At 28.6% G+C, this 25,417-nt stretch overlaps 1 protein-coding gene across 4 annotated transcripts in view; it reads left to right on the forward strand.

Annotated features, from left to right (window-relative positions):
- LOC107452835 (zinc finger MYM-type protein 4) overlaps positions 1–22,704 on the forward strand; it is a 58,184-nt gene extending 35,480 nt beyond the window's left edge. For all 4 annotated transcript variants that reach the window (XM_016069457.3, XM_016069447.3, XM_016069466.3 and 1 more), the window contains exons 11-14: positions 10,983–11,181; positions 16,336–16,511; positions 17,529–17,610; positions 22,134–22,704. In XM_016069457.3, coding sequence (XP_015924943.2) covers positions 10,983–11,181; positions 16,336–16,511; positions 17,529–17,610; positions 22,134–22,327 — 651 coding nt within the window. In that variant the 3' untranslated portion in view covers positions 22,328–22,704. The remainder of the gene's footprint in view (positions 1–10,982; positions 11,182–16,335; positions 16,512–17,528; positions 17,611–22,133) is intronic.
- The last annotated feature ends 2,713 nt before the right edge of the window (positions 22,705–25,417 follow it).

Consider the following 25,417-nt stretch of genomic DNA (forward strand, 5'->3'; position numbering starts at 1 on the left):
TTCAATGTGTTAACTTCATTATTACAACAGGTTAATATTGTTTTCCTATTTGTTCTTTTAATTTATGTACAAAGGATAAGTAATTTTTTAACATTTACAATCAAATTTTTGCATTTAGTTTTTACTGCTAATATTAAAATTTAGTCCTACAGGTTTCACTGATATTGAATAAACATCGTGATTCACATTAAACTGATTCTTGATTTACGGATCAGAATTCATATAAAATGTTCTACGAATTGCGGTTTAACTGAAAATGATTAATGAATCTCATATCGAATATCACTTTAAAGTGATTTGCAAATTACTCATCAGAATTCATATTAAGGTATTTTATGAATCACGTGTCATGATTTCAATTAAAGTTATTTCTGAATCATATATCGTGATACGTATTTAAGTAATTTCAGAATCATGCCTCACAGTTTTCATTCTAGTAGTTTACAAATCACACATTGCGATTCACAAAAGAGAGATTTAAGAATTACCACCCACAATTCTCATCAAACTGATTTTTGAATCACACATATCTGTTCTATATTAAGCACCTTTCGAATTGCAATTTGCATCATAATGATCACTATTCACATGAAAACTACTAGCTAATCACGGAACAGAATTCCCATTAAAGGGATTTATGTATCTCACATTGTGATTTACGTCTTGTTAGTTCATGCGTTTTGTATAATTTGCTATTCATATTATTCCGATTTTAAGAAACATGCACTCAATTCAATTTAAATTTACAAATCACACATAGTGATGCGTGATTTACAAGATCGTGATCTTCAAGACTTACTTCACCTTTCTCATAATTTTGATTTACATATAGTATATCTAGATTTGTATAAATGTGATTTAAAAATTGCTCTTAGTGAAAATTAGGCATATTCTCAAAATTTACATTTTATGGGTATATTTTAAAGAAAATAAAGCTCGGTAAGTCTTAGTTATCTGTAAAATATTATTCTACAATAGATTTTATTATGTTAAAATACATTACTAATATTCTGAAGTAAGAAAATGGAAAATTTGATATTAAAATTGAAACAGATATGTTAAATGGATATATTTTGATAATTTATTTAATTATATACTTTTCCTGTAACCTAAAATTTGATCTAACATATTACAAAAAGTATTTATATTTTAAAAGCCGTGCAATTACACATAATTTATCAATTATTTACTATTCTTGTTTAATGTAATATGCATTATTCATTCATTCAGTTTCATTAATTCTAATTCACTTCATTAAATTTTTCATGAAAAGTTTCACTGATGCTAGTTTTAAATGTTGGGTAGTATCTTATGTCAATTGGGGGTTGTTGTTTTTTTTGGGGGGGGGGGAATTTTGGAATTTTTCAGAGTGATTTGAAACAGCAGTGTAACTATCAATCATTTGTATTATTAGCTGATAAATTTAATAATTTTTTGTTGTTGTCAAATAAGCATTATGATTTAAAAATATACAATTTCTGCTTCTACGTAATTGTAAAATCTGGTTGACATATACTTTAGAGTAGAACAATAATATCGAATAGGTCCTTAAAAAATTTGACTTTAGGTCCTTGAAAATCATTGAAAAGTCCTTGATTTTTTTTTTTTAATTGATTGGGAACCCTGTTTATTCTATTCAATCAATTATCCAATATTTATTTAATTTTATTGTTATTTTTGTGAAATAATTTTAGAATAGTTTGTCTAAAGTAAGAACTCTAGCAGAAGGGAAAGGTAATTTTATTACTGCAAAGAAGTTTTTGTTTTTCATTTGATTTCTTTTTTATTATTACTATTACTTAAAAGCAATGATTAGACTCCAATAATACACATTCTGATGATTTCAAAATTTTTTTAGAACTTATAGTAAAAAAAAATTATAAAGAAAATAGTGAATAATAAATTTATGAACAAAATAGTTTTTCATTATTATTCTAAATTTTCTATCTAATTTTTTGACTAAAAGATCAAAATTTAATATTTAATTTACTACTAGCTGCCTTCCTATTTAAGTGTGTTAAGTTTCAAATAATATAACATAGTGCGTAGTATTTTGAAAAAGTTCTTAAAGGTGCATATTTTTGTTTCTTGCAAAGATGCTTTTTTAATTGTGTGTTTTTAAATAGTGCTTATTTTCCTTTTCGAAAATGAGATTTTCTTTACCATGTCGATTTTTGCCACGTAAGCATGCAAAAGCGTGCTTTTCAAATTGTTCTATTCAAAATTTTCACCATTCATTCAACCACAGTCCATTTTGGCCATAGAGTTGAAATAGTAGGTAGAGGAACCAAGTTCGCTTTATTCCTTCCGAAAAGACACGCCACAGATAGCAAGCAGAGAGTTACAATCACGTGATGGAAAGAGTGCAATACTTGGCGCAGTATCACAAATGTTGGCGCACTAAGTTTCTAAACAGCTTTATTTCTATATTTCCGATGCGCAAATAATCGGAGCATATGAAAGAGAGAAAAAAAATATTTTCGTTAATCACATTTCTTTAATATTATTAAATGGGTTTTTAAAACATGAGGAGTTTTTTTTTCTTAACAAGTAATTTTTTATTAAAGTACTGCCTTTATTAAAAAAATTTCAGTAGTTCTCGTCTTTACCCTTAAAACTATTCCTTAAAATTTATTCATTATATAAAAATAAAAAACGATATTCTGCATCACTTATATTTATTACTATATTCAGAAGAAAAAAATTTTAAATGTTTTTATTGCAAAGACCTATTTTTAAAAAAAAATTAACAATATATATTGTAATAACTATTATTACATTTAACTATTGTTATTTTTTTTTAAAAAAGTAATAACTTCGATACAAAAATCAGGATTTTTTATAAATCTACCAGGGCTTAAAATGTGAATTTGAAAATGTTGCCTTTCTTTTTTAATGAAACATAAGTTTGTTTAAAAAATAAATTTAATCTTTACATTTTAAAAGTTTTATTACTGTTAGATAAAACAAACTGTAAAATCAAACAGATTGTCTGAAAAAAGTTTGATGCTTAGAAATAACGTTAATGTTGCAACACTTTTATCATTTTTATTTATGCTCACCAAGAGACTGCTCGAGAGGTAATATTAAATTTCGAGAAAAATAGCTTTGAGGAAAATAAAACCCGTTTTTAGTAGAATAGATTAGTTAGAAAACATTTTTGATTAAATTTAATTACGTTTAGAATTTTATTTATATATTGAATACATTAAATTATTTATACAATAAAGATTATTTACATTATTAATTTAGAATTTTGACTTCTTTTTTTCCTGTCACTTAAAATAGATATTTTCAAAAATAAACTGCTGTTGCATTTTAACTTAATACTCAACAATTTGTCTAAATATGAAATAAAATATTTATTCTAATATAAAAGTTTTCAGCTCCGAATAGAGAAAAATATAATATTAAAAGCATTAAACCAATTAAAAAAAATAATAAAAGAGTTTAATTAGAAATTTTACTTTGTATTTCATGTACAATCTAATTCCATAAATTACAAGGAAAATTGAATTGTACACACAAAGTGACTAGTAGAAAAGCTTTCGAAATTTAAACAAAAATACTTAACTAAAAGAGAAAGCAATTAGAATTTTTACTTTGTACTAAATGTAGATTGAAACTAATAACGGACTTATAATTAAAATATCTTACTTTTATTTGTGATAGAAATTGCAATTTATGCAACTTTTTATGTGGTAAATTTATGCAACTATTATAGGTCAATGTATATTTAATAATTTTTATACAGAAAACCAGTATCTTAAAAAGTAGCAGTTAAAAATATTTTACTTTACAAATAAAAGAACCATAATCATTTTATGGACATTAAGAAAATTACAATGCCCATCCATAAAAAATGTAATTTTCTTAAAAATAGTAAGTGCATTTAAAACTATATCTTTTAGCCAGCTGCAAATTAAATATATACAATCTAGATAAAGGTAAAAACAGTTGAAATTTTACAAGAAAGGTTCACGATGTTAAATCTTTGCACCACAGCCAGCTGTTAGCCTTGGCCGTCTGAGCAGTTTATTCCCTACCAATGCATCACATGCGCTAATTTACTCCTATACAACTTAGCCACTTCTATGTTATGTTTTCTAAATTTGTTGCACTAAATCAAACTAATTCTACGCTTTAATATACTAGTAAAATAAAGTATTTCCAATATCATACTTTCGAATTTCTCCNAAGCTAACCATGGGATCTTAGCCTGATGGTAAGGATAACCCCTCTTTATGTAACGCAAATGCGGGTTAGTTCCATCAAAAAGTTCTCCACGAAGCCAAATTTCTCCCCATACTTGATCTAGAAGTTCCCTTGTCTTCTGGATTAGGTTCAAAATTACGATTCTACGGAGTTCAACATTAGTAGATGCAAACTCAAACTTGAGTCGGCTGTTAATCGACGTTTATAAAATAAAAAATACTAACAACCGAATTTACTCTGCTGATGTTGCAATTGTTTCTTCTTATATTTTTTCGTCAAATTTAGAACCGCGTGATTACTCTGGGAAATCGGGATCACTGTGGATGGAGCAGTAACTGGCAGCCTATGCTCCTAGCTTCAATTCATGTGACTGTTTTCTATAGAAAAATCTTAAAGACATAGTGCATTCGAAAAATCCCAAAATGGTTTCAGCGCTTAAGTCTGCGATTCAAAGACAAAGTCATGTGACATTATGTTTCTGTCACATCATTAAGCGTGATGGCTAGTGACTTATGATTTTATAAATTTAGAATATCTATCTTTTCTCCTTAATTGGAATAAAACATATTTATTCTCCCTTTTTTTTTTTAAATTGTTTTTTTTTTGGGGGGGGGGTCAATTGAAATTTTTCAGAGTGATTTGAAACAGCAGTGTAACTATCAATCATTTGTATTATTAGCTGATAAATATTATAAATAATTTTTTGCTGTTGTCAAATAAGCATTATGATTTAAAAAATATGCAATTTCAATATATACAATAGATATACAATATATTGTAAAATCTGGTTGACATGTACTATAGCGTATAACAATAATATCATATAGGTCCTTAAAAAAATTTGACTTTAGGTCCTTGAAAGTCATTGAAAAGTCCTTGATTTTTTTTAAAAAAAATTTGAGTGGGAACCCTGTTTATTCTATTCAATCAATTATCCAATATTTATTTAATTTTATCGTTATTTTTGTGAAATAATTTTAGAATAGTTTGTCTAAAGTAAGAACTCTAGCAGGAGAGAAAGGTAATTTTTTTACTGCAAAGAAGTTTTTGTTTCTCATTTGATTTCTTTTTTATTATTACTATTACTTAAAAGCAATGATTAGGCTCTAATACACATTCTGATAATTTTCAAAATTTTTTTAAAACTTTTAGTAAAAAAAAAAATTATAAAGCTTTATGAACAAAATAGTTTTTCATTATTACTCTAAGTTTTCTATCTAATTTTTTGACTAAAAGATCAAAATTTAATTTACTACTAGCTGCCTTCCTATTTAAGTGTGTTAAGTATATAACATAGTGCGTAGTATTTTTAAAAAGTGCTTAAAGATGCATATTTTTGTTTTTTGCTAAGAGGCTTTTTTAATTGGATGTTTTTAAATAATGCTTCATTTTCCTTTTCGAAAATGAGATTTTCTTTACCATGTCGATTTTTGCCACGTAAGCATGCAAAAGCGTGCTTTTCAGATTATTCTATTCAAAATTTCCACCATTCATTCAACCACAGTCCATTTTGGCGCACCATCGGTCCATAACTTATAAAAGTTATAATCATTTTACGTGTTTGATGAAATACTTGCGAGTCCGTGTGTCTGCCTACTGAGCTGGGTTCGATGAGATTCTTGCACTCTCATGTGCAACTCTGTTGCATTTTCAGAGTACCTGCGCACCTGGAAAGTCATGAAAAATCATCGAAAGTCATGAATTTTGGTATTGAACAAAATTTGTCATGAAATGTTATGATTGTAACTATTTTTTTAAAAAAAAGTCATGGAAAGTCATGAATTTATGTCGCCAAAAAATCTAATTATTAAACTAGAATTTACCCCTCCCCCAATCTCTTGGTGTTCTGAATATCTGAATTTGTAACAAACTCCCCACTCATAGTCATATTTTATTAAAATATAAAATGTTTTTATCATGTTCTTTAAAAATTGTGTTCTTTCAAAAAATGGGGGGACGTCATCATTTCTAGAGCAAATTATCTTTTAAACTTCTGTGATTTCATAATTTTTTAAAATATAAAATGAAGTGATTGGCCAATTTGAAGTGATTGGCCAATTATTTTTATTCCAAAATGAGAACAGAAAAATCGGAAGTATTTCTTTCCTTTCCCCTTGAACATGAAAAGTATCTTTAGAATATAATTCTGCGGAAAAAAGAGAAAAAAATTACTTTTGAGCTATTTTATTGCTTCAAATCTTTATTTTCTCTGTTTTTTAAATTAAAAATTTATAAATATGAAGATACAGAATATAACAGCTTTGGTTACACCTTTAATTTCAATTAATGTTATTATGGTGCTTTTTTAAATTTACTGTTGTGTTTTTGTCGAAGAAAATAGTAGCTTCGTAAAGTCATGAAAAATTCTTGGAATTAGTCATGAAAAGTCATGAATTTGAAAATCTAAAATGTAACAGTTACCCTGCATTTTGCAAGATATTTTTATTTCAGGCTTCATTTTCCACCTTCTGTATAAAACTGGAAAATCTCTCGATCGTTTTATAATGGCTAATATAATGAAGAAACAAATTCTTTGTCAGAAACTAGTTATTTTATCATGATCATGTAAAGTCTTTGAGAATAATTTTGTTAATGTATATAGTGCTTAAAAATATTTTTGAGTGCTTAAAAGGTGCTTATTTTTTGCTCAGAGATTTGGCTACACACCCTGTCTAGCCTATAACGAGGTATAACTATTTCAAGCAGGGATGTTGGGTCACTGTTTATTACAGAATTTGGTCGGCGAGAGAAAGGGAATAATTTAGCTCTAGAGTGAAGAGAAACTACCCTCACTGAAATGCTCTATTCTTGTTTCCATAGCAGCAGACGGTCTCAGACTTTATGGCGAGAGGATTTTTTACCATAGACAAACTATAAAATGCTTGTGAATAACTGTTTGTTTGTGATGATGCTACCCTTCCTGCTACTTCTCTTGACATAACTCTTGCCTTTACAGTTACTGTTTATGGTTCTTCAGGGGTCTGTCCAGGGTATATATACTACCGTTTATCGGTAACTTCACAAAACGGTAGTTTCACAAAATACTTTTAATAAAGCAAGCTCTCATGAAAATCCTGTTTTCGTTGCAACCTCAGGGAATAGAGCAGCTTTTTTGCCAAATGTCTTTTACGAAAAGGTGGCACATGTTCGGTCAGGTACTGCAATGTGGTAAACCTAACCAGTCGCTGACACCCTATCAAAGAGATTTTTTAGCTGAGTTTTTTAAAATGAAACAACAAGGATCTCACTTTGTAATAAACTTTACAGAAAGTAAACATTCGAACATTATCTTAAACACTGTGTAAATTTATTCTAACAGAATAATTAACCCTAGGAAAATGACTTCATTTTTAGATAAATAATTTTAAAAAGTTCTCTTATAAAAAGCTTAAGCTTTTTTTGTTTATTTTAAAAAAAATTTTAGCAGTGAAACTTTTTTCTGTGTGACCTATAGTCGAAAATGTTCTCGTAATGAAAGTAACTTTTAGTGCTAGTACTGTTAAATGCAAGTTTTTATTATATTCAAGTTGAAATTTTACTATGAACAATAATTTTTTTTGGAATTTTAAAATTGGATGCAATTTTAAAACCACAATTATACAATAGCAACATTATTTTTTTTTATATGGGGAAAAATATATAGAAATTTACCTGTCATAAATGATATTTTTTTGAAGTGACAATTTTTGAAAATATTTTCGTACTTTACAATATTTTTGTGTTGAGTTTTTAATATAATTTTTAATTTTCACGAATTACATCTAAATTTTCACAAAATAGGTAATTCTCAGAAAAACTCCCCCCGTGCTCTTGAGCAGATGGGGAGTCTTTGAAACAATAAGAAAAAAATTCACTTGAATTTGTTTACCAAGCTATTTGGAATACCTATTGAAAATGCTAAAGAGAATGTGTTATACATATATGGTAGTTAAATGATCTTATGTTCACAACAGTGGAATTTATTCTGAAAAATATGCAATCTAAACCTAGCAAATTATCTGATAGCCAAATTGTGGAAGTTTGTTAAGCTCTCTTGTTGCAAAGCTTCAGTTGATCTGTCGAATAATTCTGAAAAAGTTTCATTATTAAAATTTTGATCTTATTTTTAAAAAACCATATACGTCTTGAAATTATGTTTTTAAATTCTTAATCCAAAATATATTGCTTGAATTTCAACTATATAAACACTTTCTTATATTCATTAACTCTTTGTATTAATATTTGCATTTTGAACTTGATTTTTTTTTTTAATTTAAATTTCGCAATATTATTAATTTTTCTTTTAAGAATAGTAGTTAAAATATTTTATCTTTAATCTTTGTTATGTAGCTTAAATCCTACGCATGTTCATTTTATTATTTCTTTTTTAATTGCCATTAAAAACTAACTTAGGCATAATTTGGAATTTGTATGATTGTTTAATTTTTCATTCAATAAAATAAGGGAATTTCTGTTCCGTAAATAATTTTCATTATCCTGTGGAAAATTATAAAGAAAAAGGTTATTTAAAGACTTTTTTTAAAGTATTTTAAGTATGAAAATTTATGTTTTGCCCAAAATCTTCCTATTTTTTAACTTTAATCTTCCTAATTCCAACCTTCTGAGGTTAGCAGGTATCTATATTCAGGGTATCTGCCCACCTGGAAGATTATGGATTTAGGTCTCCAAAAAATCTAATTTTTAAAATGTGATTCCCCCCCCCCCTGCAATTTAATGGTGTTGAAACATAAAATGCTTTTATAAAAATCTTAAAAAATTATGGTGTTCTGTCAAAAAATGAAAGAAAATAAATCATTTCTAGAGCAAATTATCTTTTAAACTTCTGTGATTTCAGAATTTTTGTTATTTATTTTTTACTTTATCAATTTTAAATTCTATCTGAAGCAAACCAGTCATTGGAAAGTTTTTTTTAATTCCGAAATGAGAACAGAAGAATCAGGAGTATATTTTCCTTTCTGATGAACAAGAAAAGTATCTTTATAATAAAATTTATCAGGAAAAATAAAGAAAAAAAATTATTTGCTTTTGTGTTTTTTTTTCACTTATTTTATTGCTTCAACTCTTTCTTTACTCTGTTTTTTAAATTAAAAATCTATAAGTAGAACAGTTTTGGTGATACCTATCATTTCAATGAATGCTATTATAAAGCTTTTTAAATTTATTCTTCTGTTTTTGTCAGAAGAAAATAATAACTTCGTTGAATCGTGAAAAGTTCTCGCAATTAATCGTGGAAGGTCATGATTTTGAAAATCTAAAATGTAGCAGATGCCCTATATATTATTGTTTTTCTGCATCAATCTGATATGTGCTAACTTGTTTAATTTTTGTCATGTTGTAGTTTCCACGAGAAACTCTTTGCTTCAGCACACATGTGTTTTTTTTCTTTTCTTTTAACAATCATATGTGAATATTTGTCTATATAACTTAGTTTAAAATAAAAGGCTGTTGATTGGCTGTCAGGTTGTCTTGTTGTTTCTGCACATCACTGTGCTTAAATAATTCTGCAGTTAGACTATGACGTATTGTTTGAAAAGTTCTTATTATTACAGGACAGTAAAGAAATCAAATGTATTCTCTTTCTTGAAACTAAGTAACAACAATAAAAAAAATTTATTTACATTACTTAAAAGCCATTTTCTAGTTGAGTTAAAAGCCATTTTCTAGTTGAGTTATTTGTACTCAATTGGGGGTAGTTTATCTAAAGGTTAAGTCTTTATTAAATGCAATGTAAGTCATATTAAATGATAAATAGGGAAAAAATTTTGAATAGTTATATTTAATTCTACCATCATTTTATTTCAAGGTACAAAAATATTTCATATACAGTCAAACCCTGCTATAGTGGACATGGTTTATAGTGAAGTCCTGGATATAGTGAACGAAATATTCGCTCCCATGCCTTTGGTTCACTATAGCCACGAAAAATAACATGTTATTTTTTGTGAATATAGTGAACCAAAAAAGAAAGGAAATTGTATATTATGAACTTTTTTCTATCTTCGATTGATTTTCTTCATTTTTTTTTTATAATAATTTTGAAAATTTCTACTTCAAAATAAATAACATGTACCGATTTTTAAAACTATCTATAGCATGGAATGTAGCAACAAGCATTTTTTCTTGTTTGCTTCATTATTGATTAGCATTATTGAATTGGTTCAACATTCAAAGAAGTCCCAATCCAGTATCTGGACAAATGCTTCGAGTCAAAACCGATGAATTTGCTAAGCAATTGGGTGAGTTTAATTTTATTTGCTCGAATGGCTGGACAGACAGGTTTAAAAAGTGGAATAACATGAATTCAGGAAAAATTATCTGAGAGACAGGAAGTGTTTCCACATCTGATGTTGAGGATTGTTCGTCAGCTAAAGATTACTATTTTATTTTTGTACGCAAGATGAAGAGTCATAAAATTTGATACTATGTATTATTTTTCAGTCATTTTTGTATTTCATTTTGTGGGTCATTTATTTTAATAATGTGTAATAAATGAGGGGAGTATGTGACCATTAATTAAAATTGATTGCGGATAGTGAAGTCTTGGTTAGAGTTAGACGAAATTCCGGTCCCTTGAAGGTTTGCTGCACCGAGGTTTGACTGTATTTGGTAATAAATATTAAACTAAATGCTTCATCCAATAAACTCTATGATAATAAACAAAAGTTTTATTGCACTTCTATTTTTTTATTAGTGTATATTACATTTTTATCTGATTTTATTATTATTCAAAACTTAATTTTAATAATCACTGAAAAATGTATTTACAGACTCAGGTTTCTACTGTGACATCTCCATCTGTTCCGGTTGTGCAGCCCAACTCACAAGGTTCACAAGTCATGAGGGAAGTCATCATTCAACCGCCTGCTCCTAAGTCAGTTAAAAATAAAACTGTTTGGTGTAAGCCCATTATGCAAACCAAAGCAATAAACACCAAAAGTTCTGCTTGTCACAAGGCCGTGCAAACAGGTACAACCTATTCAAAGAAATAAAATTTAAGTTATTTATTATAATTTCTTTGTATGCTACAGGTGTTCCTTTTTTTATTACTTTCTAACAATTTTTTTTTTTATATATAACTTACAATTTTTTGGAAAAAAATGACCTCACTGCCAAAATTATTCGATCACAGTTTTCAGAATGTATGAAAACTATTCAAAATTACTCAGAAATGTATAGATTCATAATGGTCGAGATCGGGTGTATGCAATTTGAATTTTTCATTGTAGCTTAAGAAGAGGTTAACTTTGTAAATTTAAAAGGCTTTTTTTCTTTCATATAGGGTTTATATGATCAGTTTTACTGTCTAAGTTATGTCATTATTTTTAGCTGTAGCTCTTGTGTGTTGTTCAATTTAAACTTTCTTACTAACACACTATTATTCTAAGAAAATTTAATTATGCATATCTTCCATGTATTTCTTTGTAAATTTAACTTTTTTTAATGTTTTGTAAATTTAACTTTTTATATCTAGTAAAACATTTCAGTAATCTGATTTTAAAAGAAGAAAAATAATATAAATGAACTAAATGCATAGGAAAAATGAAGTATGTGATTAAAAAAAAAAGCTACTGCTAAATAATGAATCACTTATCTTTAAAACAAATTATACATAATATTCTGATTCAAATAATTAATTCTGATATTGTCTTTATCATTAAAATAAATTAAATAAAAAATATTTAATAGCTGCTCTACGGTTTTTTTTTTTTTTCTATCTAAACTTTTAATTTTAACATAATATGTTTTCAAAGGTAAGAATAAGGTTCTTCCAAATTTTTGAACTTTCTAATCTATATTCTTAACTATATTATTAATTTATCATGATTATATAGAATCATGATATATAGATATGTAAAGCTTAACAGCTTGTTACAATTCCATCATGATTACAGTTGATAGATTTTTCAGACTTTTTCTTTTATTTTCTTCTTGTGTCTGCTAAAAGTCGCATTTAAGAACTTTTTAATTTTATCTTTAATAAAAATAAAAAAATGTTTTTATTTAGATTCTTTTCATTAAGAATCTAATTAAAACAAAATGGACTTCTCTTACCCTTTCACGTTGACTGTCACCTGTACGTGCCAGCAAGAAACACACTCACTTCCCGGCCGACACGCAGGCGTGCAAGAGCATTTTCTCGTTCATTTTCCCTCACCCATCAGTGCCAGTGTCCTGGAATGTTTTAAAAAATATAATTTTTGCCAGAAGATGGCATTGTATGTCCATATGGTTTCAGATGCATTTAGATTTGACCTTCTACTCAAAATGGAGTATTATGACTCACATACACATGGTTTTTAGGGGGAAGGAATGAAGGAGAAAGGAATGTTTATGAATGGTATGGTTTATGACAACTCTTTAAATTTGCACGTGGTATTTGTTTACTGTAAGCAGGGATTTTTTTTTTCCGCTACAACGTTGGGTATTTCGATTTGCCGTCCAGTTTCTTGTGGAATGTTAGTGTTTTCAAATTTTTCATACGAAAAAAGAATTTTTAGTCGTATATTTAGTTTCCAGATATATAATGTTAAAAGTTATTAAATGGTATGTACATAATGAAAATAAAATGTGTAAAATATCTATAAAGCATATGCCATTTAAATACTCTACAGAACATTATTCAACGACACATTGATATTTCGGTAATTTCATGGATTTAGGCTTAACAGCAAAAAACACTCCGGCCCTAGACAGGGAGACTGCCGGCTTCAGTGATTAGCGCGCGTTTGAGCTATGCTACAATTTATAATTCCACTCATAAGTTGTTTTATTTTTAACATTGTCCAGATAAAAACTGAAATGAAAAATTTCCACTATTTTGCATGTGTAATTTTCTCTTAAATACATTTTACTGTCAGATTACTAATAAATTTAACTATTATGTAAATTTTTACTATTATAGAATAGAAAATTTCTAAAATTTTATCAATTTGAAAGAAATCAGAGAAATGTCTGGGAAATTATCTGCTCTTGTAGCAGAATTTTTTCGGACTTTCTGCACCATATCTCTTTAATACTAAGATCATTCTGCAAGATACTTTTCAAAATAACAAATATACAAGTAACAAAAACATCAACTTCAAGAAGAAAAATAACTATTCGGATTAAATTAAATAATTTTTTAAGTTCAATATTTTTTATTCTAATATTATAGGTGATATTTTGTTTTGGAAAAACACACTAATTATTTCCTTTTTCTCATTTTGTAAGTCATCATCACATTAAAAGAATAATTTAAAAAATTGTGAAATCCGAAGTCTGTCCAGGCCGAATTTACTACCGTTTAGCGGTACGTTCACAAATTCAATTTTAGGAATTTCACAAAATACTTTTAACATATTTTCGAAAAATATTTAATTATTTTTGAAAATATTTTCTTATTTTACTATATTTTTGTGTTGAATTTTTAGTATAACTTTTAAATTTTGCAAATTATGTCTAAATTTTCACAAAATAGGTACCCTTCAAAAAGAACCTAGACAGACCCCTGGTAGTAATAACTATCGATAAAAAAAGATCGACTGTGAAATCACGCGAATCGGACTCTTCCCAAAGGGGTTACTAAAAGCTTGTTTTCATTCTAAGATTCAGTTTTTGCAATAAATAATATTGTATTAAAAATATCAGATTTTAAAAGCTATGTGAAAATCAATAGTAATAACTGCATTAAAAAAAAGTAGAATGAAAATTTCTGCAGAAAAGAAAACCAAATTTTTTACTTCATTATTCTTTAGTTTTCATTATTCTCAAATGAGAATAGAAAAATCATGAGAATTTTTTTTTAGCCGATGCTTGAGAAATCCATCTTTTGAATATCAAAAGAATTTTTGTCTTCCCAAAGGAAAAATCTTTCTCTGCAATAACTCGGTAGCGTTCAGCGACAATGTTGCCGTGTCGCCATGGCTCGGAAAAAAGTCCAAAATTTTACCCGTCCTTCTTTGAAACTAACCCGTAGCTTCTAAATAAGTAAAAATATAATTTTCACTTATTTATTGCAAACGTTTATATAAAATGCACAATTAATTACTAGTTACCGTGTCGCCATGGCTCGGAAAAAAGTCCAAAATTTTACCCGTCCTCCTTTGAAACTAACCCGTAGCTTCTAAATAAGTAAAAATATAATTTTCGCTTATTTATTGCAAACGTTTATATAAAATGCACAATTAATTACTAGTTACTAGAATTACATTATACAGTAATAAAAAAAATACTAGGTTACTAATAGTAACCTAGTATTTCCTTTATGAAATAATTTAAGTGACAAAGGTCAAGTTATCTGGAATGTCAATTTATCTGAGGGTACTGCGTTTTTTAAATGAATGGAATATGACGTTTGCCAGTTCCACAATCAAGCCAATGATTTACAGAGGCACAGAAAGGGGTTTTCCATTTAGGTTAGATGTTCAACGTTTCTTGTTTAATACCAGAATTGTTAATTTCTTCGTTCGAAGTCCAAATGCAGGTCCTTATTACCCATTAGGCCCCCTTAAAATGAATTTTTTGAAAATAAATTAAGAAAAACAATGATTTTTCAAAATGTCATGATTATTTTTTAGTTCTAATTTATAAAAATAAAGTAAAATTTAATTTATTATTTATTTTAATTTTAAATGTGCTTTCTTAAATGAAAAGATATATAAATACTTTTATATTTGAATAAATAAAAAATATAGGCAAAAAAATTTAATTTAAGAACCCCAAAAATTTGAATGGCCTAGGGCCCCGCGTATGCTTAATCCGCCCCTGTGCACATGCACAGAGCAACTTTTCTTTTGTTTACCGATTACGTGAGCATGCGCATTTGGTCTGACAATGGAATTAACGGGATTTCTAGATTAGATGGTCATTTTAGAAGTGAGGCTCTTGTAAGATAACTAAATTTTAAAATGTATAACGAACATTAACGGGAAAACGGTTGTCCCTGGACGTCGGCTTCGAAGCATTTGTTGTCCGCTAGGGATATTTGACCGCCGAGGACGAGTGGTTTTTCGAGCCCTGCGTGTCGCCACAATTCTGACACGGGGTTATCTGCAGTACCCTAAAGGCTAGGAAAATGAATAAATGTATATTTTAAATAAATTAATGTATTTTTGAGGTACTTAGAAGTCTGTTTTTTTCCATACAAATTTGTTTTTGTTATTTTTTTCTTAATTTTAACTATGGCACCTATATGTATTAAAATATGACATAACTGATAAAAAAAAATTGGATTCTGTGTCTAAATTGAAATAAAATTTTTATGCAGCCTTAATAGTCTGGTATGTTTGGCTATCAAATTTTCGTGGTGTTTGCTCTGAATTTTTCTAGTAGCAAAGCATCATGGTGCGTAGCTTTTCTAAAACGTGCTTAAAGGTGCTTGTTTTCGATATTTGTTTTTTAATAGCCCTTAAAGATGCTTTTTTCATTGGGTGTTTTTAAAAAGTGCTTCATTTTCCCTTTTCGAAAACTGGATTTTTTTTTTTTACCATATCTATTCTCGCCATGCATTATGCAAAAGCTTGCTTTTCACATTGTTCTATACAACATTTTGACAATTAATTTAACCACACTCCATTTCGGCTCACCGTCGGTCGGTAGCCTATGAAAGTTCTAATCGTTTGACATGTTTGATGTAATACTTGTGAGTCCGCTCATGCGCCTGAGTTGGTTTCGGTAAGATTATTGCTCTCTCATGTGCAACTCTGCTGCATTTTACAAGATATTCTCAATTTCAGACTTCATTTTCCGCCCTTTGATATTGAACCAATGAATCTCTCGATAATTTTATAATGGCTAATATAATTTTAAAAAAAGAGTTCTTTGTCAGGAACTAGTTATTTTATCATGATCGTGTAATGTCTTTGAAAATTATTCTGCATTTTGTCAAATTTATATAGTGCTTGAAAATATTTTTGAGTGCTTAAAAAGTACCTTAAAGTTGCTTATTTTTTGTTGAAAGATTTTGCTATGCACCCTGAGCTACTAACACTTTCTGTCCAGCAGTTGGACCTACACTGGTGTTTTCTCCTGAACTATGTAATATTCACTTCAATGTTTCTGAAAAACCACTTCCCTATTTTACATTACTTCCTCATTACAAACAAAATACTATTCTAAAGTATATTAAAATAATTTTTCTAGATGACAGTCCAAGGCCTATCATTCTTCCAGTCCCAATACCAGTTTACGTACCAACTCCATTGCATATGTTTTCGAGGCCTGTACCGTGTCCCGTTCCATTTCCTGTGCCAATACCAGTACCCATCATCATTCCAGCTTCTAAAGAACAAGTTTGTAAACAATTAAAAAAATATCAAGTATGTTCTTTACTTCTTAAATACTGCACTATTGCTTTTAGATTGAAATTTTTATTACCACTTTTTTTTTCATAACTGAGGACAAAAATATTTAAAGAAAATCTTTTTTTTTCTTCTTCTTCTAACTTCTATGTTTTTGGGAAATTTTGTCGAGCTGTATTTTTATTACCATATATTTATTTTCACATTCAGTCCCCAGACAAATTATTAGACTCATTATAAGATTCTATGTAAAATCTTAATTATCAGGTGATATGTTACGGCTTTATTGTTTTCACACGGCTTTAACAGGTCTGCACTTGTTTACGTTGGTGTATAAGTGGGTTAAATGAGACGATTATTATATAAATATGGAATAATTATTATATCAGGCATTATATTAGTATATTATAATAATTGGATCTAATTTTTAGACGCACTAGTTTTTTTAATAATGACATGATTGGCATGAGTTTATAGGCAATACTTTTATATTTAAACATATATGTCATGAGTAAGATTCATATGATTTTTTATATACTTCCTATTTGTATTTATTTTTAACGTATTGCTTTACAATGTTAACCCCAACTGATGCACGAACATAAACAAGTGCAAGGTGGTTTCAGTCGCGTAAAAACAATAAAACTGTCACCTGATAATTATAATTTTACATAGAATCTTATAGTGAGTCTAATAATTTCGCCAGTGACTGTAAATACATATTTTGACTCAAAATTTTTGCAATTTTTTAGATAAATTCTTATTTACTGTTATATTATTTATTTACTATTATATTATTATTTTACTATTACACTATTATTATACAGCTAATTTTTTTTTTAAAAAATGATGTGTTATAAAAATAAGTGCTTATGATATCTTCAAAGGTGAACAATATGTGTCACCTTTAATATGAAGGGCTTCTTGATTCGCTTCTGATACATAAAATGGTTGCATGTTTGTCATCATGCTGTTTCTTTTATCATAAAGAAGTTTTTATCTTTCATTTTAATGTTATATATTTATTGTTATTAGGAAAATATTTCATGTAATTCTCTAGTAAAGGATAAGTTGGATACAGACCAAAAATCTCCTGATGCTATAAACAGTGAATCTGGTAAGTTATTTGATGTTTAGAATTTAAAGTGTTATGGATTATATAATTATGGTTAAGTAATCATCTGCTTTGAAAGACAAAGTGGTCGCAAATTTAACACGGCCTCAATTTGTGTTATGACAGTTAGAAATTCTTCATAATTTATATTTGCTCCTTTATCATCTCTTTGAAAGTGATACTTAAATGATTTTATGACCCACAAACCTCCAAAATTTGACTTAGGTAATCAGGGCAAAATTAACAATCAGACAAACAAAAAATTTCATCTAAATTTTTGACTAGACTATGAAATTGAACAATTCTTTATTGACTGTGAAAAAAAAATCTTATCACACTACACAAAATGTGATAAGTTCTCAGTTTCCTTCTCCAATTATCGGCCAACCATCAAACGTATGACAGAAAAGAATGGGTGGTTCTCGGGTCAGCGGCTGTCGAAACAGTGTCGAAGATTTCGCCTCGCTTTTGTGCACGCATATCCATGAACGACAGGTTGAATGGAAATTATATAAGAAAAATACATCACTATACTCTTCTCAAATGAAATAAAAATAGAAAATTTTTTAATGGGAATGCGGCTGTTTTTAATCAAGAATAATGTAGAGATATTGTTATGTTGAAAATACAGTAACTTCGAACACTGCGCCAAATGGGAAAAATATAAAAACCATTAAGCAATACATAAAATTGATAATTTACTGAAATAAAGTGAAACACACTGTGATAAAATGAATGTATTGATAATGCAATGGGGAAGGAGGAATTGCTTGCTCAACCATATACAGGGGGAAAAGCTGCATGATTTAAAACAAGCATAGCATGAGTAAATAACACATCACGTAAATAATCTATCTCTTTAAATCACAACCACTCATTTAGAAAAGCATTGAAATGACAATAAAAAAAGAAAATAAACCAGAAAAATCACAATTTCAACCATCTGAATAAAACAAAATTTTAAAAAAAATAATGCTTGCATAAATTAAGGATCAAGCATTTAACGTATATAGAAATTAAAAACTCCTAATAAAAATGCGTAATCAGTATAAATATTTTATTTTTTAAACATATCTTTTAGAGAAAGCTATTTCTTTTTTACCTTATGTTTTTATAACTTTTTCTACAGAGAGACATTATCTCTTGATTGGAGCTCAAACCCTTTAATGGAGTTTTCTAAATGCAAAACAATATCGTCCATAGAAATCCGATCTTCCGGCCCGTTGTCACTGCCCACACTCTCGGTATCACTGTCCTGTTTATTGAACACCACGCTTTTGATCCGTTAATTTTGATGTTGTTGGAGCATCATCAGCATCCCAGCACTTTTATAAAAAGAAAAATAGTTGATTGCAATATCTTGTGCCACGCATTTTTTAGTGTTTTCTCGTCCATTTCTTCCTATGCTTTTGCCATATTGCAGTCTTTATGGAATAATTTTTGATAAAGTCTTGTGAAATCTGTCCTCCATTTAAAGCAGTCAGCATCAACTTTCAAAATTCAGTCTTATACTTGCATTTGAGGGATTTAACATGTCATTATCCATAGGCTGCAAAATGGAGGTGCAATTGAGTAGCAAAAACGACAGAAATGTTTGCCCTTTCCATTATTTAAGGCTCTTTGTAAGCCCTACAATTGTCTAGGATTAGAAGAGGCTCTTTTTTACTTCCAACCCGATGGATGGAAAATGTTTTTTAACTTGCAGCTCAAAACCGCTATTTATCCGTTCTTCCCATCAGTTGTTGAGTCATCCATGCTTCTCGCCCTGTGGCAGAATCTTACTGCAAGATACTTGTAATAATAACAAATGTGTATGTTACTAATTTAAAGTAATAAAAACTCTGTGTTTAAAAAATTATTTTTATTGAATATGTAATATTTTTTATTCTAATATTATGGGTGATATTCTGGCATTTAGTTGAAGAGAAATTACGCTAATTATTTCCTTTATTGCATTTTGTAAATCATTATCACATTAAAAAAATAATTAAAAATCATCATGAAATCCATAGCAGTAAATACCAAAACACAGATGGATGACAAAATCACATGAATTGGGTTCTTCAAATAAGTTACTCAAATGCTCGTTTGTTTCAAGATTTGATTGTTGTTATAAATTATATCAGAATTTAATAACTATATGAAAATCAAAAGTAATAATTTCCAAAAAAGCGATGGAATCATTGCCTTAATAAGTAGATATTCGAATACACAATTCAAAATTCCCATATCGCCTGCAATATATCTGGATAATTAAATACCACGTTAAAATCCATCACTGCCGGAAATACAGTTGTAATACTAAAATTGAACGTGATAATTTAAATGTGCAATTCAAATTTACATTTCTGCAGAAAAGAAAACCAAAATTTTTTCTTCCCAAAAGAAAGATCTTTCTGCAAGAACTCGGTAACATTCTGAGACAATGTCGTCGCGATTCTGCCAAAGGGGCTTTTCGATTGGATTTCATAATTGAATTGATCGGTGGTGTTTACTAGCTTATAGCTCTATTTTGCAAAAAAAAGAGTTTAATGTACATTCTTTAATATTTTATTTTTAGTAGTTATGTCTGGTAAACTAAATGCATAATAATTAATCTTGAACCACATATTTATTTTGTATAAAATTATGCTTTTGAAATGTGTTTCTATAAAACTAAATAACTTAAAATCAACTGGAATTGAATTTAAGAAAATAAGTTATAGACAGAAATGCAAAACTAATGGCGAAATGGTGTAATATGTTAGGAAAAATATGAAATATCTCCAAACTATTATTGATACCAATGATGATTAATTGAATGGTATTTATATTTTTAAACTTATATAAGTTTTTTTTTTTTCCAATGACGTGATTTTCAGCTCAAAAATTGTAAAAGCTTTAAGGCTGCTGACCACTTAAACAAATATTTTACTGTTTTATAAAATTAATCATACATTTGAAAATGAAAATTCAGTCATTTTGAGAATAAAAGTTTTCTATTCAGATACTTTGTAAGAATCATTTTTAATATTCGTCAAAAATCCTCCGAAAAGTGCCTGAACTATTGAAATCTGGCTAAAATTGTTATAAACCTGTTTCTTTTCTGTCATTTGAGACGCATAGTATTAGAAGTGCTACATAACTGTTTCAATCTTGCACAATACTTGCATCATAATTACTAATATAATCATGTTTCATAATATGTATTTTAAAAAATATTGCCAAAACTATTGAAACCGTCTACTGCCTTTTCAAATAACATGGTACTATTTATACTTAAAGATCATTTGATATATTATAACTATTCAGCCTCGTGGCAGAATTGCAGCGACACGGCAACATTGTCGCAGAACTTTATAGAGTTCTTGCAGAAAGATTTTCTTTTGAAAACTGAAATGTTTTGCTTTTCTTTTTTACAGAAATGTAATATTCAAATCATACATTTAGATAATCACTTTTTGACGCTCCCAATTTACACTGATAGTATTGTAAATCGACGTAATGTTTCACATGTTTGTTCACATGACAAACATCTCGATATATTTCAAACAATATGGAAAATTTGAATCCTGGATTTAAGTATTTATTTTTTAAGGTAATATTTCTATCCAATTTTTGGAAGTTATTACTATTAATTTCTCGTAGTTTTTAAATCCGATATTTTTTATACGATATTGTTTATTACGATCTTTTTTTTATTGTGATGATTATTTACAAAATGTGAAGAAATAAGTACTAAGTGCATTTTCTCCTCAACAAAATGTGAGAATATCACCCATACTATAAGAATAAAAAATTATTACATGTTCAATTAAAAAATTTATTGTTATTATTATTATTTATTTTTTTTTATAATCACAGCTTATTTGTTGTTTTAAATTGGTAACATATATGTTTGTTAGTATTTGAAATCTTGCAGAAAGATATTAGTGCTAGAGAGTCACAGATAGCTCAAAAAAATTTCTGCCACAGGTAACAGTGATTAAGATGTAGACATATAAAATTTTCATCATTCATTTTTTTCGTAATTTAAACATTATATATTAATTAAATAAATTAAACAGTGTATATTATGTTTAATTTATTGTGTGTGTTTTATTTATTATAATAATAATAATTAAAACACACACATATATAGAGAGCTGCAAACTGTCGAGAAAAGAACTTCTTAGTAGTTGCAACATAATAGATGTTTGACGTATTAAATCTTCAATTTAAAGTTTTTTTTTTTTTTTTAAAGCATTTCAATCTACCACGCAAGTCAATAATTAAAAAATATGTAAATATGATCTATTTGTTAGCTTACTTAGCTTTTAAATTTTTAATTAGTTTAATTATTAAAAAATCTTTTTCATCAACTGTAGAAATTGGCAGGTGTGTATATATGCATGTCAGAAGGCGTAACCCCCTCCAAACATACAATAAAACTACGCCACTGATTGTGGGAAAAGGTTTATCTTTGAACTATAGTTAGTTATTCATTTAGTATTTAACTTCTTGAAGTGTTATTTTTAAACTGAATGTTAAAATTATTCTGTTTTCAGATGATACACCTGATGGGTGCACCAAAGAAAACCAAAAAAGAACTCTAAGTTCGCCTATACATTCAAAGCACAAAAAATTGAAATCGGACGCTTCCGTCGACTCGTCCTCACCCTCTTGTGAAGAGGAAAACCCACAGAATTCTATTTTTGACAGTTTTGACGACGAAGAACAGACTATGTTGAAAGTTCCTTAGTTGTTTTTTAAATTAAAATGTATATATGTGAAGAGTTCTTTCATCAGTCATAAACGAAACTCTTTTTTGCACTTTATTTTTTCAATTTCAGGTGCATTTAAAGCATTTTATTATTTCACTTATCATGATGGACAAACAGTGTAAAATAGTCCTATGCCTATTTTTGTCTATTTGCAATTATTTACAATTGTTAATTAAAATTGGAAAAACTTCTTTTATTTATAAGAAATGTTATTTCTTAGCAAATTTTTTAAAAAGAAAAAAAGTAAAATGAGTGTTTTGTCAGAATCTTTGTTAGAATTTGATTTTTTTTTATTTTTAAATTTAATATTGGACTGTAAGTATGAGTGAATACAAATAAATTTTTTCACTATAAATGTGGTTGTTTTGATTTTCTGTAATGGCTTCACTTCTTGCTTTTCCTTGCCAACAAACAAGTTCCCTCCCCATATTGCAAACAGCCATAAAAAAATACTTTATGTCCCCTATTTTTGATCACGAGATAGCAAATGTCTGATATTATTCCTGTAGGCATGGAGTGATGCATGACAAGATGTGATTTATTGTAATATCTTTAGGGTTGCCAATCCACGGGGAAAACCTGGAGAATACAGGGTATTTAAAAATCACCTAAAATAACTGGGAATTTTTTCTTTTCAAACCGGGAAAATACGGGGAGTTTTGTTTCTTAATTTTGTCTTATAAAATATGGTGACCACTATGGGATAAGTGTAATCTATGGGATATTTAACCATGATATTTCAGCTATACTAAACTATTTCATATACTATAGCAGGGGTGACCAAGCTCCTTGATAGTCAAGCCATTATTTGAAATTTTTCTCTAACCGCAATCTAATATGTATTTAAAAGGTATTAAAAAAAGAAATTTTTACAAAAATTATATTTATTGAAAACATATAAATAAAAGTACGAAATATGTGTATTGAATTTAAAAATTAAACATTTATTTTACTTCTCTTGATAATTCTTTAAAATTTGGTGAATAATGGGTGACAGCACTTCTCGGTAATTCTTTAAGATGCTGGTTAGTAAATGCTGATCGGTGTTCGGATTTCACGAATTTTAAAGTGGAATTAAATGATTCACATAAGTACATTGTAAGTATGAAATTTGTGACTGCGTTGCACTTAGTCTTTCATATTTGCTGTTAATAATTTAAAAGACATTTTGAAGCACATACGGAATGATAATATTTTTTAAAAATATAATACAGTACAGGACCCGTTATCCGGAAATCAGAAAACCAAAAAACCGGAGCGAAAATTAATAAACTATCACGCAATTTTTAAAACAATATTTTTTTTCCTCATAATATTTTAGGATTTTTCTTTCTTTTTTGAAAGATTACCATCATTTTGAAAATAATCATTAGTGTATTACTTCATCGTTTTTTCTTCTTTTTAAGATTATTTCCCAATAATTTTTTTTTTAGTTGTGTTTAACAATTAAAAAAACGGCTTTTTGTAGCGATTCAGAAAACCGGAAAAATCAGTTATCCGGAACAGCGATCGTTCCGGATAATCGGTTCCATACTGTAGCACAAAAATGAAAAGGGAACTCGGGACGTTTATCGAGAGCCACAAATAATCCTTCAAAGAGCCGCAAGTTGGCCCCCTCTGTACTATAGCACTATTTTAAGTATGTTCAGCGTTTTTCCAGCAATTGAAACTGATTAATATAGTTAGCCCACTGTAGCTCACACAACGGCACAGTCGTTGTTTCCTCTTAATATAGTGCGTATGATATGTACAGGGAAATTTTTTTTCCAGGTTTGAGTGGCAACCGCGATCATTTAAAGGATTGTTTTTTTAAAAATTTTAGTCTTGACACTTTTTAAAGTTATAACTTTTTTTAAATTAATTTTTGTATTTTTTTTTAAAAAAGTTTAATGTGTCAAACGTAAACATTCGGAGAAACAAAAAATTTAATTCGGAGAAACATAAATTGCTCTATGCAGCATGGTGCGTAGCGTTTTTAAAGGTGCTTATTTTTTTCGTTTTTTATAGGTGCTTTTTTCATTGGGTGTTTTTGAAAAGTGCTTAATTTTCGATATGTGTTACACAAAAGTGTGCTTTTCTCATTGTTCAGCCTATTCACAATTCATTCAACATTTCCATTAGTCATAGCGTATGAAAGCACCAATTGTTTTACATGAGCCGTGATGTCACAGGGCCTTCCAATGAGGTGAACCGGGTTCGAATCTCACCAATGGCTGGTCGATACGAATCCGTCTTGCACCGACCACGGTGCTGACGTGAAAAATCCTCAGTGGTTGACGAATCAAGGGTTAGAGTCCCTTTGGCGTCAGGCTAACCTTGGGAGGTTCTCGTGGTCTTCCTCTCCATGTAACGCAAATGCGGGTTAGTTCCATCAAAAAGTCCTCCACGAAGGCAAAATTTCTCCCAATACTTGATCCAGGACTTCCCTTGTCTTCTGGATTGGGTTCAAAATTACGAAGTTGAACATAAGAAGTCGTAAACCCAAAAATTGGATCAGCTGTGGTTTTGCTGTTGCATTGTGGGACTGCATACGTGTTTTGTGCGATTGTATATAATACGATGGTTGCTGAATTTACATTGAGTATCACTTCACTTCTCCCTCGCTTTAAAAATTATCATACAATCATTATTTTTTTTTTTTTTTTTTTTAAACTGATCGCCAGGTGTGTATTGGGGACATTTTCTTCTTTCTTGATCTGCATACTTCTTTCGTTGATCCTGTTTTTGTTCAACAATGTCCTGAATTTCCTTCGAGATATTAGCGAAGTTTCTTAAATAAGGGGTAATTTCAGCNAAATAAAAAAAAAAAAAAAAAAGAGAAATTTTTATGTAAACTGCCTAATTCATGGAGAAATAGAATTGATTCGTCTAGAGAAAAAAACTGCCGTACTATTATTACGGTTAATTATTTTTAGTAACTTGCTCTACTAGTATAGGGTTATTTGTGCAGTTTTATCTATATACTAATATAGCAAAGATGCCAACTGCTCCAGACAAACCAAAATAATTTTTTAAAAAAAACGGTAAATATCCAGAAAGTAAATTTTGCAAATATTTGACTATTTTTG

Source organism: Parasteatoda tepidariorum, chromosome 3 (genome assembly GCF_043381705.1).
Source record: "Parasteatoda tepidariorum isolate YZ-2023 chromosome 3, CAS_Ptep_4.0, whole genome shotgun sequence".
In the NCBI taxonomy this organism is placed as follows: Eukaryota; Metazoa; Arthropoda; class Arachnida; order Araneae; family Theridiidae; genus Parasteatoda; species Parasteatoda tepidariorum.